At 54.8% G+C, this 18,243-nt stretch overlaps 1 protein-coding gene across 4 annotated transcripts in view; it reads right to left on the reverse strand.

Moving 5' to 3' along the window:
• The window catches only part of ADAMTS14 (ADAM metallopeptidase with thrombospondin type 1 motif 14), a 72,666-nt gene that overhangs the window by 42,082 nt on the left and 12,341 nt on the right, over positions 1 to 18,243 (reverse strand). For all 4 annotated transcript variants that reach the window (XM_032841169.1, XM_032841165.1, XM_032841160.1 and 1 more), the window contains exons 3-4: positions 7,752 to 7,908; positions 1,717 to 1,907 (exon numbers count right to left, since the gene is read on the reverse strand). In XM_032841169.1, coding sequence (XP_032697060.1) covers positions 1,717 to 1,907; positions 7,752 to 7,908 — 348 coding nt within the window. The remainder of the gene's footprint in view (positions 1 to 1,716; positions 1,908 to 7,751; positions 7,909 to 18,243) is intronic.

Below are 18,243 nucleotides of genomic sequence, written 5' to 3' on the forward strand. Positions count from 1 at the left end.
CAGCCTCATCTGAACCCGATTCCACGGAAGCTGCTTTACGACTGAGAGCTCGACGCCTGACAACAACGCACAGTTCTTGTCCACGGCTGCACAAATTCGGTCTTGTCCTCTGCCCTGGGAGACAGCCAATTCTGCTCTCTGTTCGCACCTTTATTTCAAAATGCCTGATTATTAATGTTTCCATTCTTGGAGTTCTCTTTTGAAAGCGTTATCACATTTGCCTGGTCCTCTCATTGATTAGTGAGTGAAACAAAACCTGTAACACTTGGCTGCTTTTACTTCTGTACGAGAGCCCTGATTTTACCTTTTCTGAAAATTATCCTTTAACAAACTGAAGGACTCTGGGACTGAATAGGGCCTGGCTCATAGGGTCACCCTCCTGGGGTCTGCAGCCCTCGGTCTGGACCCAGGACCCAGGCTCCCAGCATCTGAGGGGCCCCTGTCCCCGCCCCGCCACTCCCATTCTCCACCTGCCTGCGGGCTCCGGCTAACCCTGCTCTCTCACTGATGGGATTAGTACTGGGCTGTGTGCCTGAGGTTAGGCTAGCAATCTCTAGAGCCAGGGTAGGTGGTCCGTATTCATAGTTATCCCCCCTCCCTCATGAACAGCCCCAATTGGTAGCCTTTGCTCCTTGAGTCCCAAACAGCAGGTTCCTTAAGGGATGGAAGAATTAATATCCAAACAAAGAGGCAGGGAGGGGGGCAATACTTTCAGGCACCCCTCCTCTCCCCTGAGGCTCCTTGTAATTGGATCGGATTTCTAGCCCCGCTTTTCCTTACACCTGCGTTGCAGACACAAATCTGCTGCCTTCCCGCTCCCTCTCAGGGGATGCTGGCCCCCTGCCTCTCCCATAGACGCCGCTTGCTTCCAGATCACCTATCGGGGGTTGCGTACTGTGCGCTGTGCACTTGGTGCATCAAAAAAAGTATAAGACAAAGCCCCCACCTCAGGACCCCAGCTTCAGGGGCTTAGACAGAGCTGTAAGAACAAGGAAGGATGGAAGGTTTTGTCACCCCCAAAAGATGCCTCTTTGGCATACTGATTGTTTTAAGCTGGTTATTTTTAAGAAATTCCGGACATATGAGAAGCCCTGCCAACCCCAGCGGAAGCTACCCTTTTGTAGGAGACATTGACAGGTGTAAGGGAACTGTATTTGTAAGGGTGTCTCCCCAGCGGTACCAGAAAGGGATGCTTCAAGCTCTGGAAACTCTTACCAATGGAGCCGAAGACCTAAATCTGCAGAAGAGTGTTTTTGTTCTCAGTGAACATCAAAGGCCCACCTTCCAGGCCTGGGATTTGCCCCCATCCCCACCCCAGGGCCAACTCACAACTAGCTGGCCAGCCTTTCCTCCTGGGATCAGGCATTTTCTGCAGATGGGTGTCTCAGCAAAGAAGTCTGCAACTCCAAGCCTCCTGAGCTGCTCCCACCACCACCACCACCACTGCCTGGGGCTCTGAATGTGTCCCCACCCTGAAGCCACTGTCCCCGGGATGCCAGCTTGCCAGGGGCTGGTGCTGATGGTCAGGGACCCCTTGGCACATGCGTGCACAGTGGAGACCAGCCTTGGCCTGGAGTGGACAACAGGTCTGCTCAGGCCTGTCCCACTGCTGGGAAAACTCCACTGGGAAACACCAGGCCCGAGAGAAATGGGCTGCTAGGACCAAGACCGGTGGCACCCCCCAACCCCAACACCCCGGGATGCGGGGACACTCACGATGTTCATGAGGGTGAGGACGTAGTTCTGCACGTGCTCCTTGCCGTGGAAACGCACCACCGAGTCATCGACCACCAGCAGCACCTCGATGCTATAACTCCCCGCCTTCGCGTGCCGCCGCTTCCGCTCCCCGTCGCCCAGCGGCTGCCCCACCAGGCCCAGCAGGTTGGGGAGGTCGCCCAGGCCGAAGGCTGCCAACCAGGATGGGAAGACGGACAGAGGTCAGACCCACGGGAGCGGCTGTGGCTCGGATGCCGCCCACCGGCCCACCCAACCCCATCACGTGGGCCCTCTTCCTGCCTCTGGAAGCCAGCTTAGCATGACGGTTCCTTCCACACGGCGGAATTTGGGGGCACAAGCCCTTTGCCGAGCACCATGCTATGGCTCCATCTTTGGGGCGATGAACAGCAGAGAAGGGGGATCTGGCTGGGAATCCTGAGCCTAGGTCCCCAGTTCTCATGCAGCGCTATCTCCTTGTGTGCCCTAGCCTGGCCCATTCACCCATCCAAGCCCCCCTTTCCCCTCCTGTGACGTGGGGATGAACCATCCTTGATCTCTTACCCAGGACCTGGCTATAAAAATCAAAGGGGGCAGTGGATAGAAACATTTCGATAAAGAGAAAAAATCGTGGTGCAAGCCTATGCAGGAACCCCTGGAGTATGTCTCCCCACCCCCCCAGATCCCTCCCTCCAGGTCACTGCTAGCAACCCAAAATGTCATCACCACCACTTTGCCTTTTTGGCAAAAAGCAAAAATGTTTATTTAACTAGGATCATGAACTTGTATGATGTAATCTAGGAGTTGTCAAACATTTTCTGTAGAGGACCAGATAGTAAGTATTTCTGGCTTTGTGAGTCATACCGTCTCTGTCTCCGCGATTCAATCTGGCATACAAGTGCCCATAGACAATATATAAGCAGACAAGTATGTCTGTCCCAATAAAACTTAAATTCCAGAAATACGTGGTGGGTCTTAGTTTGCAAACCCCCAGCCTGAGTCCAATCCAATCCTTACAACTCTCAGGTCACTGCTCCAATATGGTCACTGCTCCAACAGGTCAACATACTGAGGTCCAGAGAAGCTTGTCCTGGTATGTCCCAATCAAGAGAGTGGGCTTGGAAAGTCACCATGGGGGCTACTACCGAGAAGGTAGCACCCAAAGCAGATATCAGTCATCTACATCCTAGTCTGAATAGACCAGAGCAACATTGCTTGGGGCAGTCAAGTTAAGGGTTCCTGAGGACGCTGTGGGAAAAACTAATGAAGGGGGGCACCATTTGCCGCCCCAAAATATATCTCTGTGGCATGAGGGTTATTTTAGACGGATTATTTTTAAGAAACAGCAGACACAGGGAAAGTTCTGGAAATTGTGTAGAAGTGAGCCTTTTCTCAAGAGACGTTTTCATGTAGAAGGAAAATCCCCATTTGTAAGGGTGTCTCCCTGTCTCTACCAGGAAAAGGAGGATGACTTTAAATCTCGGGAAACTCTTATCAATAAAGAAGGAAATGACCTAGATCCACATAACCTTCCCCTTGTTTACTGAGCTTTCCTTGGTAACGTCCCATAACCTGCTCCTCCTCTCCACCCTCCAACATCTTCTTTTGTCTTTAGCTGGAGATGTTAAGGTGGTGGCTTCGACATTTGGGGGGTTACTCAGTCTCCCTGGGGCTCTCCCATGTATACAGGAGGTATCCATGTAGTTAAACCTCTCTTTGCTTTATTCTTGCTTATCTTTTATTACAGGGTGCCTCAGCCAAGAACCTTGAAGGGTAAAGGGAAATTTATTTCTCCTCCCCCACACTAAGGAAGAAAGATAGGAGCCTGGGGTCTCTTGAGAAGGCTCCAAAGCCTTAACATTTCATGATTTCCCCACCATCCTACTCTGAAGTTCTGATCCTTGTGCCACTGATTTCTGTGAATATACAGATATGTGAGAATCTCCCAAAGAGTGGGACAGAGGCTAAGGATAGAAAAATGCCACCAGTGCACGCCCAGCATGTATCAAGGTGTGTGGCTGCAGAAGGGACCCAAACTTAGGAGGTGGGTAGGTGATGAAGGCAGGGTCCCCTCCTCTCGAGCCCCACTGCCTGCCCCAGGTGACAGAGAAGGAACCAGAAGGTAGTATTACGATAACTTCAAGGCCTACAGGAGGACTGACTAGGGAAGGCTGCCACACCGGAGACCCAAACCAGAACTGGGGAACAGACAGAAGCTTCTGGAAGAGAGGACATCTAAGCTGGGCCAGACCGGGAATAGGAGAAACCTGCTGGAGTTTAGGGAACGGAGGATCCCGAGCAGAGGGAAAGACACTGGCAAAATCCACTGTGAGCAAGTATGGGGTGACGCTGGCCACAGTGTGGGTAACCCTTGTGGAGGGTTCCACCGGTACCTCGGCAGAGACGCAAGTCCTGCCTCTCAGCTTCTATGGACTCGGGCAATTGAGGACCTGAAATCTGAGGACAGGACAACAGGGGGAACCATGGGACTCTGCTGTTTCTCTTTCTCTTCCCTCTGGTTAGCGGCCCACAATCGCAAAGGAAGGAAAGCACTGGACTAAAGCGTTGGAAAAACGTGCCCACTGGCCCATGGGGAAAGCAGAAGCATGCGGCCAGCCCACTGAGTGACGCACAGGCTGGAGAGCGGGGCTCCGGCTGCTGTCGCCCTCACTCGACCTGGCACCTGAGCCCAGGGGTGAGTATAGCAGCCCAGAGACAAATGTCTAGGAGAGGGGTGGGGAGGAGAGGGGGCAGGCATTCTCGCCCTGGAGTGGGGACATTAAATGACAGTCACTCCCAACACAACACGTGAGCAGGGCCCGTAGATTTACCAACTGCAAGTGAAATGTGCAGCTGGAACCTTGACAGTTCTCCCAGTCAGGTCTGTCAAAGGGAGGCTCAGAGAGGCTGCCGGATGCCTCCCAGGTCACACAGCAGGTTAACGGCCAAAGCCCAGAACAAAAGCAAACCCAGGGCTCCTGCTCTCCTGTGGTCACACCCTCTCAGGGCCCACCCAGACTTCCCTCACAGCGAAGATAGCAAGGGGCTGTGGGGAGGACCTGCTGACGTCACCATAGGCCCTGCGAGGTGCCACCCACACCCTCTTCCGTCTCTCATTGTTTGGGCCAGACCTAGGTAACCTTCCAAGTAGGGAGGGTGGGGGGAGCAGGGCCCCTGGGAAGCTTTCCAGGAGCCCACCCAAGAAGCCCCCTGAGAGTGTGACGTGGGGTGGCTGCTCTGAAAAACAGCCTGGCAGTTGCCCAGAAGTTAAATACAGTGTTACCACAGGACGCAGCAATTCCACTCCAAGCTCTATACCCAAAAGAATTGAAAACATACGTCCACACAAAAACTTGTACGTGAACACTCATAGCGGTGTCATCGTCATAACCAAAAAATGGAAACGACCCAAACGTCCATCCACAGATGGTGAGATAAAGAAAACGTGGTCTGTTCATGCAATTGGAGTATCACCGGCCACACGCAGGGAAGGGCTGACACATGCTACAAGGATGGAACGCACAGGCTGAGTGACAGAAGCCAGTCACAAAAGGCCACATGTTGCCTGATTCCTTTTACATAAGACGCCCAGAACAGGCATATCCATGGAGAGAGGAGGTAGATGGGTGGGTGCCCGGGGGCTGGGGAGGGGGCAAAGGGGGACTGGTCGTTAATTCATGAGAGCAGGGCTGTGGGGTGAGGAGGGAAAGCGCAGCCTTAGGAGCCTGGCTGTGTCTGGGACACAGGCCCTGAGGCCAAGCAGGGTCCACAGGGCAGTCCCTGTGGCGGTCTGGCCAGGAGAATTTCTACCTCCAGACTCCGAATGTAGTGTGTTACGTATGAGTGGATGAGTGTGTGAGGTGTGTGAGTGTGCACGTGAGTGTGTTCTCTGTATGAGTGGGTGAGTCTGTGGGGACACGCATGCTCTTCCGGAAGCAGCCGTCAAGACCACACCCTGAGTGCCAGGAAGAGTCCCCTCTGTCCCCAAGTTCATCGGTGCGTGTCAGATACTCCTACAGTGGCGCCCAGGGGGCTGAGGCCCCTTCACAGGCCACAGCTCAGCTAGAAAATCAATCTGATGGGTCTTCTGATGCCTCCTCTCCTTCCTCGAGGAAAGCCAGACCCTGTGGGGTGGTAGAGGCCATGTAAGTTCCGAAAGATCATGAAGACTTAGTAACTGTTCTCCAGGAACCCCCCAGCCTATCTGGGACAAGAAGATGGTCCCAGGCAAAATCAAGAGAGCTCAGTGATCCAGGAAAGGGGACCCTTGAGCTGGGCTGGCACTTGGGCAGCATGGGTCATGGGGGCAGAGAGAGATGGAGAAAGGAGCGCAGGCTGAGGCAGATTTCTCAAAAGCCCATCTATTGGCAACTAAGCAAACTCTAGCCTAGGCCTCTGAGGCATTTCTCTGAGGGCTAAGAGGTATACCCACAGACCTGAGGTGAAACCTTTTGACTTTATCAAGAATGATAAGTAGAGACAGGCACACCCAGAAATGCTAATCTGGGCTCCCTGGGCCCAGACCCACCAGTGGTCTTAAAGTAACAGTGAATGTCGACAGGTTTCCAAGAAAGCCCTCCACCACCGCTTGTCTTTCTAAGGAGGGACACAGGTGGGCCCAGAGCCTGGCATCCCCCACAGGCCCAGGGCTCCCTCAATGACGGGGAGCCCCACCAGCCTTCCCCAGCCTGAGTGCCAACTCTGTGAGCTCAGTGGCTTCCTAGCCACTGACTGTGATGGCAAGCAATGTGGTTGGTTCCAAGCTCACGGCCATGGAACAGAACTTCCCCAGGGTCTACCCAAAAAGGGATATTGATGGTCTTTTGTTCAGAACTGGCCTCAGATAAAATGGAGCCCAGGGAGACACGTTCTTCTTCCCAGCCACAGTGGAAGGCATGGTGCTGTCCCAGGCTGCCCCTGAAATCCACCCCAGATCTCCCCAACACCCCCCGAGGCTCCACGAGTCCCTGAGCCCCCCATCCCAGGCCTGCAGAACCCTCCACCATCCAGCTCGGCCTCTCCTATGAGCAACACTGGGACAGCAGCTGGAGCCTCAAAGGAGGCCTCGTGTGTGGGGACAACGGTTTCCAAGCATTCCTTCTCACTCTGCCCCACCCCACCAGGGCCCTGGCAGGAGGGTGCGGTCCATTGAAGGCCAGATTCCACCCAAGGCCTCCTCATGTCCTCTTGGCCCAAGGGGCTTCATGGCAAAGCTAAGCTGGACAGTGTGTCTGGCCATGGGCCTGGGACCAGCACACGCTGCCTCCCCGCTTCACTCCCACGAGCATGGGTCCTAAGGGCTGCTGGTATGCGGACTCCTGTGCCCATCCCCAGGCTGCAAGGCTACCCCTGCTGCCTGGGGGCTCACCCCTAACTGCTCAGTACTTACCCTAATAACAATATTGGAGTAAGAGCAAATCATTTATCAAACACCTGCTACGTGCCAAGCCCCACACTGGGAGTTTTATATGGACTATCACTAATACACGTGGCCAGAGACAGCCACAGTTGCCCCCACCTTACAGATTAGAAAACGAGGTTCAGAGATGTTAAGTAACTTGGTTAGGGTCTCACAGCCGACAGTGTTGGACATAGGATTTAAAAATGGTCTGTTGGACCGAAAGTGGACCCTGATGCCCTGATACCCGGTAGTTCCCCCTATGAGTGCCTTAAGACCTTCCTTCCTCTGGTTCCCAAGGGCTGAGCTGATTTTTAAGGGGGGAAAGAACTAACTGGAACCATTGCACCTTCTGCTAGGCCAGGAAATCGCCTTCCGAAGCAATGTAGGGCTGCGCAGAGACCTCTGGAGTCCCCAGGGCCTCAGTTCAGGGGACCCGAGTCACTCGCCTGGCCCCCAACTCCAGCCAGCTGTAGTAGCCTCTAAAACCCCCTGGGTTTCTCTGCTGGTATACGTGCTCCAGTCCCACTTTACAGATGAGAAGACTGAGGCCAAGGCTCCAGAGGTTAAGGTCCAAAGTGACCTAGAAATACCACAGGTCCAGGCCGAGGTGGAGCTCAGGGACCTGCCCATTGCCTACCTTCATTGTGAAGGTCCCCGCCGGGCTCGGCCCACTCCTGCCGGCGGACCTCCCGGCGGTACACCACGTGTGTCCTCCCGCTGGCCTCCTGCTCCTGCTGCCCCCACTCCAGGGGCTCTATGAAGTAGTCGCTGCTGTCTGTGCGGATGAGGCCCGCCTGAACCAGGCCCGCGGCCAGCCGGAGGAGCAAAGGGGGAGAGAGAAGGAGTGTGAATACACGGCACACAACAGGCAAGCATTTGGGAACACACGTGTGTGACTCCCCGCGTGCAGACCCCTCCTCGAGGGCGAGGAGGGGCAAGTGGGTGGGGGGACGCCGAGGAAGGGGTGGGGGGGCATGCCCATTTCGAGCAAAGCGGACCCACTTTTCCTGTGCTGTGGAACCCCATGAGTGTGCAGAATTCCACCCCCAAAGCGCCATCCTGAAGATCTGCCTTTACCTACAGGGCAGATGGGGGGGGGGTCCTACTGGTAAAGGTTAATTATGCCTCACATGGGTGCTTGCTCCCCCACTCCCATACAAAGGGCTATTATTTCAGATTTAAAGCATGTGTGCGTCTACACCAGGGACAGCCGCTAATGTTCACCGACAACGAAAGAGCCAGGGTAGGGCACAGGAATGCGTGCCCTGTTTTTAATCTAATTTTTCGCCTGAATCAAGATATGCCTGTAAAAATAATCAGGTGTTGGCCTTGGAAATGACAACATTAAAAATATAACCTTGGCCAAGGCCGGCAAGCGTGTTATTAGCCCCCAATGAAGGCAATAATTACAGGGGCCAACAAGACTTGTAATGCGATGTGTGTGAAGACACGGGTTGGGTTGCACAAGCTCCCGCCCACCCCCCACCACCCCTCACCTCCCCCACCCCCCACCCTCCATCATCTCCCCCATCCTCCCACCCTCGCCAGCTCTAGAAAGCAGTCAGACAAGCCCACCCACCACAGTGCCTGAAAAACATTAGGCAGTTCTAAAGGAATATACATTTGTCGAATTCCTTCACTCATTCAACAGCCATCTATTAAGTGCCTGCTGTATACCAGCACCGCTCCAGACACTGGGAATGCAGCTGTGAACACCAGGCAGCGTGTGAAGAAACCATTCTTACCAAACCATCAGACCTTCTCCACTTGAATCAAAGAGACTCTTTTTAAAGCAGCTGTGACTTTACGCAGCCAAATGCCACCAATATCCCCACCGCAGCCTGTTCTGAGAGACGTCCTCTAAGACCTCCTGAGCACGTGCGTCGGCCGCCATCAGTCCTCTTCCAGCCACAGCTACTGCAGCTCCTCAAATTCTGGCATCCCCTGCTCCATGTGGCCACCAGATCTTAGGGCCTCCCATGAGGGATGCAGGCTCTGGAATGATCCACACGGCAGCAGACTGGGCTGCAAGGCACTGCCGTCCAGCTCACCCCTTCTGCCCACAATCATGGGCCTTTCAAGATCGCCATGTGTGCCCCAGTCTGAAGCTTCAATCAATCCGTCAACCACCTCCCTACTCAGGGGAGTTCTTCACTTTTGTTTGGATGCCTCCAGCAACACAGAGCTCCCTCCTTCAAGATGTAAACTGTTCCGTGCAGGGACACTGGTAAGGTTTTACTGAGCTGCAACACACTTCTCTACACTCCACCCTTTGTAAACAGTCTTCTTATCACTGATGGTAACAACACTATCTGCCACTTTGTTTACATATCTCATTTCACCTTTACAACAGCCTTAGAAGACAGACGCAAATATTAGACCCATTTCACAGATCAGGAAGCAGGCTCCATTGGGATGGTTAAGAAACCTGCCCAGTCACCCAGTAAGTAAGTGACAGCACAGGCCTCTCCCCAGGGAAGAGTTAGTGAACCCCTATTTCCCCTGTCCCGGTTAACTGGGGAGGGCAAAGACCCAAGCCCTGTAATACACAACCTGGGAAAGAAGTTTGAAACCTCTCTGTGACTATCGATCCCACCAAACCCCTGGGGTCAAGGACAGAACTTGCCAGCAATGTTCCTAGTCCATTTTGGGCATTGCGTCTGGCCTTGACAGACTTCAACCTCTGAGACCCTCCTCCTAGAGAGGGCATGGGTGGGCAGGCTTGGCCACGATCAGGGGGTAGACTGGGCAGGTCCCTCCCCCCATGGCCTTCGGTTTCCCCATCTGCATCGTGAGAGGCTTGGCGGACCATCTCCTGCTCTGCCCTGGCCAGGAAACCAGGCACCACTTGGGGCAGACAGACTGGCAACGGGAACATTCTGGCTCTCTGCCTCCCTGCCAAATTACTCCCGTCTCTCAATTTACGGGATGTTTATATTTCTGAAAAGTGGTGGCTAATTTTAAAGGACTCAAATCAAATCAAATTTCTGTATAAGACATCCAGAAAAGGGGGAACTTAAGTTTCTGGAAAATAAAAGTCGGCCCTATCTGTTTTCACCGGTACCTTCTTCTCGTGGAAATAGAACTCCATGGAAACATGCGTGAGAAAGGGTCTTCATGCAGCACGGACAGCAACAACACACAGCTGCTTAGAGCCCGCTGAGCCACATACTAGGCAGGCCCTCAGGCCATTTCTCCAAATGGAAACTCTCCAAGGCACAGGCCTGGCCACCAGCAGCCAGGCTCTGGACCCCTTTCCTATGGCTGCTACTGAGAGGCCTTTCTTGAGAGGTGAGTGGCCAAAGGGGACCTGTCTGACATTTCCAATATGGCATCATGACATCATGTCAGTTGCAAAGGTAATGCCTTCTGCTGTGTCTTCATCCAGAGGCCTCAGCCCAGCCTCCCTGCAGGGGAAGCCCCCAGGTCCAGAGGGCAAGTCTGGGGCACCTGAAGGAGACGGGGTCATGTGGTGTTGGAGGACACAGGCACTGGCTTATCCTTGTCTCCTGCCACAGGTCATAATTGAGCAAGTTCAGCTGGTCATTGGTAGCTGTCTACCATCAGGACGAGGTCCCACATATTTCAGCAGGTAACTAAAGCCATGTTATTTTAGAATTAGACATCTGTGTACATGTGTATATATAAACGTGTTTATTCTGACATTGCACGTATTTGCACATAAACCGTGAGGCAAGGGTACGATAAGGCAACACTTCTCCTAGAAGAGACTCTCAAAGACTGACATATGTGTCCTGCAGGTGCTGAAGTCTGGGCTGAGACAGGAAAGCGCTCCGTCTGTGCAAGGTCAAGTGCAGAGACAGTGAGCAAGGACTTGGCCTGGGGTCCAGGCACTGGTAAGTGGCGGAACTCTGAGAGGACAGCCATACACCCTCTTTCTAGCAAAGTGTAATCCAGAGCCCCCTTGCTGTGCCCTCAGATTCACTAACCTTTCAGAATGCCCAGGAGGACCTATTTCAAGATGACAGCCCCAGTGAAGCCAGGTGAGGGGTAAGCCAGGTCCCCTCCTGCTTCTTCTTCCAAGGTGAGCCCATGCAGGGCCTCCCCAGAGGATAAAGGAGCAGAGCAGGCCTCCAACCCATCCAACCATCCCACCACCTCCCAAGGAGAGCACATTCTTGGGCCCAAACGTGTTCTGGATATTCCATTACCAAGGTTTTACTGCCGGCTGTGCTGCCTCAGGTTCCAGGCTTCCAGCAAACCCAGCTTAAAACTCTTCCACTGTAGGAAACGAAAGGAAGCCTAGCAAGGGGAAGCCGGTGGGGGTGGGGGGAGATGCACATAGCTGGGAGCAGTAAGAGAACCTGAAATGGCTTCCCTCCGGTCCCCCGACTCCCCGCCCCAACCCAGCAACCTGCTTCTATCCCCGGCCTAGACCACATCACCGGCCAGAACTCAAAAACCCCCACTGCAGGTGTCCACTTCCCTCCTGCCACCGTCCTACTCACCCAACCCCTGCACTCTGGCTCCAGCTGTCACCAAGCATCACCAAGACCTCCAGTGCATGACGTGACCTCACTGCTCCATCACTGTCCATACCTCCACCACCACCACCCGCCCCTGCCACGTCCTCGCGCCCCTTCCTCCCACCTTGGACTTCTCAGTCTAGATACATAATACTTCTGTGAACACCCATAGCTCTCTCTCCCTGCCTTTCCTTCCTTCCCGCTGCCCTGGTTCGACCCACCTGACCACCCTCTCCAGGTCTGCATACCGAGAGAGAAACACGGGCAGTGCCCACTGATCTCACTTGGAATCAGCGGCTGCATTTCCCTGCTACATCTGCATCCCAGCTCTCCCGATGGCTGAGACACCTACCACTGTCCCCAGCTCTTCTTGTCCTATTTTCAAAGAGAAACGGGCACCATGCGGCAGGCTCTTCCCTACCCTGCCACCCACCACCCTACGAACTTCCTCCAGCTGTGCCCCTCCTCATCTCCGGCTCCCCTCCCTCTCTCCCTCTCCTGAAATTAGCACCCCTCTTTCTGGCATCACCATGCTCAGGCTCTCTTGGAACATTCTTGCTGGCACGCGCATGTCCTCAGGGATGCCCCACCTGGGAAACTCCCTCCCCTCACCAGCCCTGGCCGGCTACTGCCAGAGTCTCTGCTCCCCTCCACACCGGACACAGCTGGTGATGCGGCCACTCTGGACAGCACTCTAGCAGCCCCACAAAATACGAAACGGTGACCACAGGACCCCACAATTCCACTCCAACAGATGAATGGATGAACAGAAAAACAAAAGCAAAAAACTGATGCATGCCGAAACACAGATGAATCTCGAACACGTCCTGCTGAGTCAAAGAAGCCAGGCATGACAGGCCACACAGTATACGATTCCATCCATAGGAAACATCCAGAATGGAGAAAACTCTTTAGACAGATACAGACAGAGAAAGATGAGCAGTTGCCAAGGGCTGGGGTCATGGATTGGGGGTGGGGGGGGGAGGTAAATGGTGACCGCAAAAGGGCACAAGGCTTCTTTATGGGATAGTAAAAACAGTCTCAAACTGAATGTGGCAATAATTACCCAAATCCATGCACATCATAAAAATTCACTGCATTGTACACTTTACACTTTACAGTACGGGACCTGTATCTCAATAAACCTATTAAACAGGATGCACATTTACGGAAATGAGAGACCACACACAGGCGTACCACAGGGCCACGCACACACCGCGAGGCCACTCAAGGGATGGCGCCTGCCACGTGCTGGAGGACACACACGCACGCACGCCGAGGACACTCGCACACGAGCCTCACGGGGCCACAGAAGTGTGAGTCAGCGCGGCTGGGACCAAGGCCCGAGGAGGCTGCGATCCTGGGTAATTCAAACCTGCTGTGAGAGCTCCAGGCCGCGGGAGCTCTGCTGCCAAGGCCTGGACCCCGGCCAAGGCGAGTCTGAAAGCTGATTCTAACCGAGCTGCCACTCTGGGGACAGGCGGGAGGAAGGAGCCCTCGGAGGCCGGAGCGAGAGCTGAAGGGCTCGTCCTCAGCCGGTGTGCCCAGCCCTGCCTGCCCCACATGCGCAGCCGGAGAACTCCCTGAACAGGCCAGAGTCTCAGAAGAAACACCAGGAAGCCGACCGCCTCCACCAGCTGGAGGTGTTCAGCTGAACTCAGGACCTCTGCAGGCCCCACACCCTGGGAGGCGCTAGGGGACAGGCTTCCCAGGCCATCTGCAGCTGGGATCCTTCTCGGGGGAGAAGGGCTGTGGTAGGTGTGGTGGGTCAATGCAGGGAGCCACCCAGCATCCCTGGGCGCTGCCACTCTCATGCCCTGTGGTCTTGGACAAGTTGCTCCCTCATCCCCATGTCTCCGGATTATACCAGCACCGATCCTGGGGTCTTGCGCTGAGGAACGTGCACAGAGCTGCTAGTAGGGTCCAGGCGCACGGCGAGGGCTATGCCCGTGTTCCCACTGGCTGCCAGGATTATCATCCACCTCATTCACCGTGTGCCTGGGAGTCCCCGTGGCTCAGGAAGGGAGCAGATGGCTCCAGGAGCTGCATTCTGGAACCATGGGATGGTTAGCCTCGAACTCTGGGTCCCACTGTGACCTGGCTTTGCCCCACTCAGATCCCTGTCCACACACGGGAAGAAATCCCGGAGGAAAATGATACCATGGGTTGAGCATCCTTGAGGGGAAACTTCCTTCCCAAGAAGTGGCTGCGCCGGTGCAGGGTAATTTCGAAAATGACAAAGGACGCACCAGGTTGGTGGAACACACCCAGCTGCGAGAGACCTGTCTCTGGGTGGCGAAATTGCGGCAACGTCCTTCTCTTTAAACTCTGAGGTGTTTTCTGACTTTTCTACAATTGCCCATCTGAAAAGGGACGTCGGTTCTGCACGGAATGTCGGTCTGCTGCAACGAGCGAGGCATCATTATATGAGAAGCATTTAAAACACAGTTTAAAAAAAGGAAACCAACCCCATGAAGCCCTCCATTTCTGTCCCCCAACTTCCCTGCCACTGGTGTAGAGGCTGCAGCTGGGAATCAGACCCTCCCCAAGTCTCAGAGTCCCCGTGTAAAACCAAAGGGTTACTGGCAGGATGGACTGAAGCCACTACGTGCCAAGGTCCTTCTGAGGCGTGGCCCACGGCAGGGGGGCAGCCTCTTCCGTTCTGTCCTTCTCTCGGCTGGCCCTCCTGAAACGCCTGACCTGACCCCGACTTTTCCACCAAACACACAGTAGACTTTTCCAGAAGCACATAGCAGTGGGCAGCCCTGCCAGATGCCCATTTGAATCCCCAGGGGCATTTGCAGAATTTCCAGCGCTGAGACCACACCCCAGGCCAACAGATCAAATCTCAGTGGGTACAGCCCAGGCATCAGGAGGTTCTCTGAGCTGCCCAGGTGACTGTCCTGTGCCGCCAGGGCTGGCAACCACTGATCTGGACTCCGGAAGCTTCCGGACAATGGAATGTTTAAGGGATCATGGGAGTTTCACAGAGTATTATCAACTGTAGTCGTCCGACCAGAATCCATTTGCCGTAATATGCAGGAAGTGGGCAAGACAGAGAGGGAAGGGGAGGACAATGAGAACGGGCTGTGAACGAGAGGGGGGCTGGACAGGGGGTGTGGGCAGCCGCATTACTGCACGCCTCGGGTCGTGAGCCTGTCCCTGGGCTGAGCCTGACCAAGGATGGTCCACATGGCATCTATCTGGTCTGAGAACCTAACCAGCTCCTTCCCTCCAGGGGTGACTCCACTGGGAGTGAAGGATAATTCACCAAGTTTGCCCTGAGCTGGCGGGGGGGGGCCTGTGATCTGCTGGGTGGTCAGTGGCAAGCCAATGATGTCACGGCCACCCAAGCTGGGAAGTACACAGTGAGGAGGGTGAGAAAATTAGTAGCAAGGCCTCTGTGATGATGACGAAGGTGATGATTGATTCTGTCCTCTGGCACCGTGGACAGCAGTTGCTTAGGCCTTCGAAAGCTTGGTAAATATTCTTAAAGGAACAGTGTCACTTTTTACGACACTGCCCCCACCCCCCAGCAGTAGAGGTCCCGACCCAGGGACAGGACAGGGCCTCACAGGTGCAGGTGCTCAGAGTCCCCATCTGCAGCAAACCCCCACCCTGGAGCCCAGTCAGAGTTCAAGGCAGCCCTTGCCAGGCTGGTAGCCACCACCACTTTCCATTCCCTGGGCCCAGAAGCCATGTGGCTCCGAAGTGTCCCCCCATCACCACCACAGCACACCAAGCTCGGGCTGGGAGCTCTACCTGGCCGCCCCTTGCTTGGCCCTGAGTCCTGGCGGTGGCAGCAGCTTCGGGACAAGGAGACAGGAAGCAGTGGGAGAGCTGTCAGGAGGGAGTGCGGCTGCCTGGCCCTGAGCCGAGGAGGGCCTCCCTGCACTAAAGGCCCTGCAGTCGGAGCCCCACAGCTCAGAAGCAAGGCAGCTGACTGCAGGGTGGCTCCCAGAAGAGGTGAGCCAGTCCATCCCCTTGCCAAGAGCTGAGGGCCAGCCCCCCTCAGCTCACTTGTCCCAGCCAGACCTCCCCTCTGGTCCATCCAACAATAAGAGGGACGCCGATCTGGTTTTCAGCCATGCTCCCCACAATGAGGTCATGCATGTAAAATGTTTACTACTGAGACTGATACACAGCAGTACCTCAGCGGGTGATAAATGAGGGATGCGGCGGTGGCAGGGAAGGTTCCCTACGCAAGGCGGGTAGGCATGGCAGGATGGAAGTAGGAGTTGGCTTCGTCATGGGGATTCCCGTGCAGGGCCAAGCTCCAGCCACAAGCTGCCCCTGACCACACATGCCCTCACTGCCCTCCATGGAGAGGAAGCCCGATTAGCTGGGGCACGTTACTGCCCTTGCTCCTGACCTATGCCTGGCACCATGAACATGTTCTCTAGAATTCTCAGAACTCTGACAGGTCACCAAAACTTGTCTGTGCAAAGCCCTGTCAGTTACTAGCAACGCAAGTGCTCACACCCCAGCCGCGTGGGCCACTCGCCAGGCACCCGAGTCCTGTACGTCTCTGCATTTGCCCTTCTCCTAAACCTCTGTCTGGTACGGTTCCCCTGTCATTCCTGAGCTGCGTACTGAGCAGGTCCCATTCTAGATGATGGGGTCACAGCCCCAAACCCCTTCCTCACCTCAAGCTCACATTCTACGTGGTGAGACAGGCAATCAGTAAAACCATGGCATACCAGATGAAAGGAGCCGGGGAGGGGCTGGAGAGGTACTTAAGCAGAGGAGAGAAATGGGATGAGGAATGGAGTCAGGAAAGAGGTTATACAGAAGATGACATTTGAGCAAACACCTGAGGGAGATGAGGGGAGAAGGAGGGCTCCAGACAAGGGCAGTCAGGGGAGCACTACGGGAGGAGGGGTCCCAGGAGGACGAGGAGGGGGGACCACAGCCCCAGCCTACTTGGGCCCCCCAATAGGAGCGTCACGGGAGCGCTGGGCTTGAGCAAGACTGCTCTGGCTGCTGGTGGTGATGGAAGACAGGGGCAGGGATAGAGGCAAGGAGATCAGTTAGGGAGGCCACAACTGTCACCCCAGAGAGGGGTGGTGTCTGGACCTCCCCCACAACTTGTTTTTCCTGTCAAGCCATATGTTTCCCTTTGGGAATTATTGGCAACAAAAATCTCCCCTCCCACGGCAGCCACATGGACCCTGTTCCACACTTGGAACCACACACACTCACACCTGGCCCTCCATACCTTCGTGGCTGCTGTGAGCTCTGCCAGGACTGCCCCTCCAGCCCAGCTCAGATGTCACCCCGTCATCATTCCTTCCTCCGTGTCCCCGGAGGGGGACATGGCTCATGGCCATGCTCTGTCCCCACCAAGGGGATATTCCTCTCTATTGCTCTTCGAAATGTGAGCTTCAGGAGGACAAATACTGAGACATACCAGGGGCCCAACTTTGGGACCAAACCTTCAATAAGCATCCTTCGGGCCAAGCCCCCTTAACGAACTCCCTCGGGCATATGGGCCTTCATGAGGGACCCGCTCCCCATACAATGTCGACACGGCTGAGGGAACAACATGTTTTACCTAGAGTCTCCCCACTAGGGGCGATGAATTATGAGGTGACAAAGCACCAAGCTTTCAACGCACCCAGGCCAGTGGCCTGTCGGGCTACAGAACACAAGGCCTCTTTGGGCTAGAGTTGCTCATTCAGAGTTCGAGCTCCTGCTAGCCTCCTGGAGCAGAATGAACCTCTACTGTGGGGTGGGGTAGGGGGAGCAGGGGGAGGGGTTGGGGGGTATGGTCATTTTCTGGACAGATCCAAGTTATAAATATTTGGTTGGCTTAAAAGCAAAGGCTGACAAAAGGCTTCAGACAACCTGCTGGGAACAGGGTTTGCATTCAGACCAACTGTGTCCCCACAAACACTCCCACCTTCAAATCAAACATTTTTCTGAAAGGAGCCTGTTCTACCCACCCCTCAGCCGTGTTAGGGAAAGCAGAAGAAAAGGAGACTGCAGGCTGTCTGATATTCTCTGACAAGTGAAGTGTGAGAACTAGGAGCCCCACTGCCCTCCTGTATTTCGAAAATGGCTAAAACAGTGGCAATGCCGACTTAGGGCCAAGAAATACCACAAGCTTCTGTTCGACCTTCAGATCCTGCTAACCGGGCAGCTGACACTGTTTCTTAGTTGGCTTCCCAGTTTTCGGGGAAACAAGGACATGTAGAAGTTCAATGTCCTGACCTCGCGGTAGGACCCAGGCCGGAGGACTGCCGGGACGCACCCCAGAGGGCAACAGCGGGACCCATCGCTTTAGCATTTGGGCTCTGAAGCCGTGGCCATGGCTGGTGCATCTCTGGCCCACACAGGGCTGACAACCTGAATCACTGTCAACATTTACTCGGTCCTTGCCCACTGACTCAGGAGAGTCCAAGAGTGGGATTGTGGGGAAGCACTGGACAGAGAGCCAAGGGTCCTGACAGTTGCTGTGTGACCCTGGGTGAGTCTTTTCCCCTTCCTGAGCCTCAGCTTCCTCGTCTAGAAAACTAAGAGGGGACTAAGAGGCCCTGAAAGCCTCCTTTGGCCAAAGCTATCTGCACTTGGGCCAAAGTCAAGGTCATCTGGGCAAATGATGCTGAGCTGAACTCATCACTGGAGGTTTTCATAACACAA

Source organism: Lontra canadensis, unplaced genomic scaffold, assembly GCF_010015895.1.
Source record: "Lontra canadensis isolate GAN:19392208 unplaced genomic scaffold, GSC_riverotter_1.0 scaffold3, whole genome shotgun sequence".
NCBI classification, from domain to species: Eukaryota; Metazoa; Chordata; class Mammalia; order Carnivora; family Mustelidae; genus Lontra; species Lontra canadensis.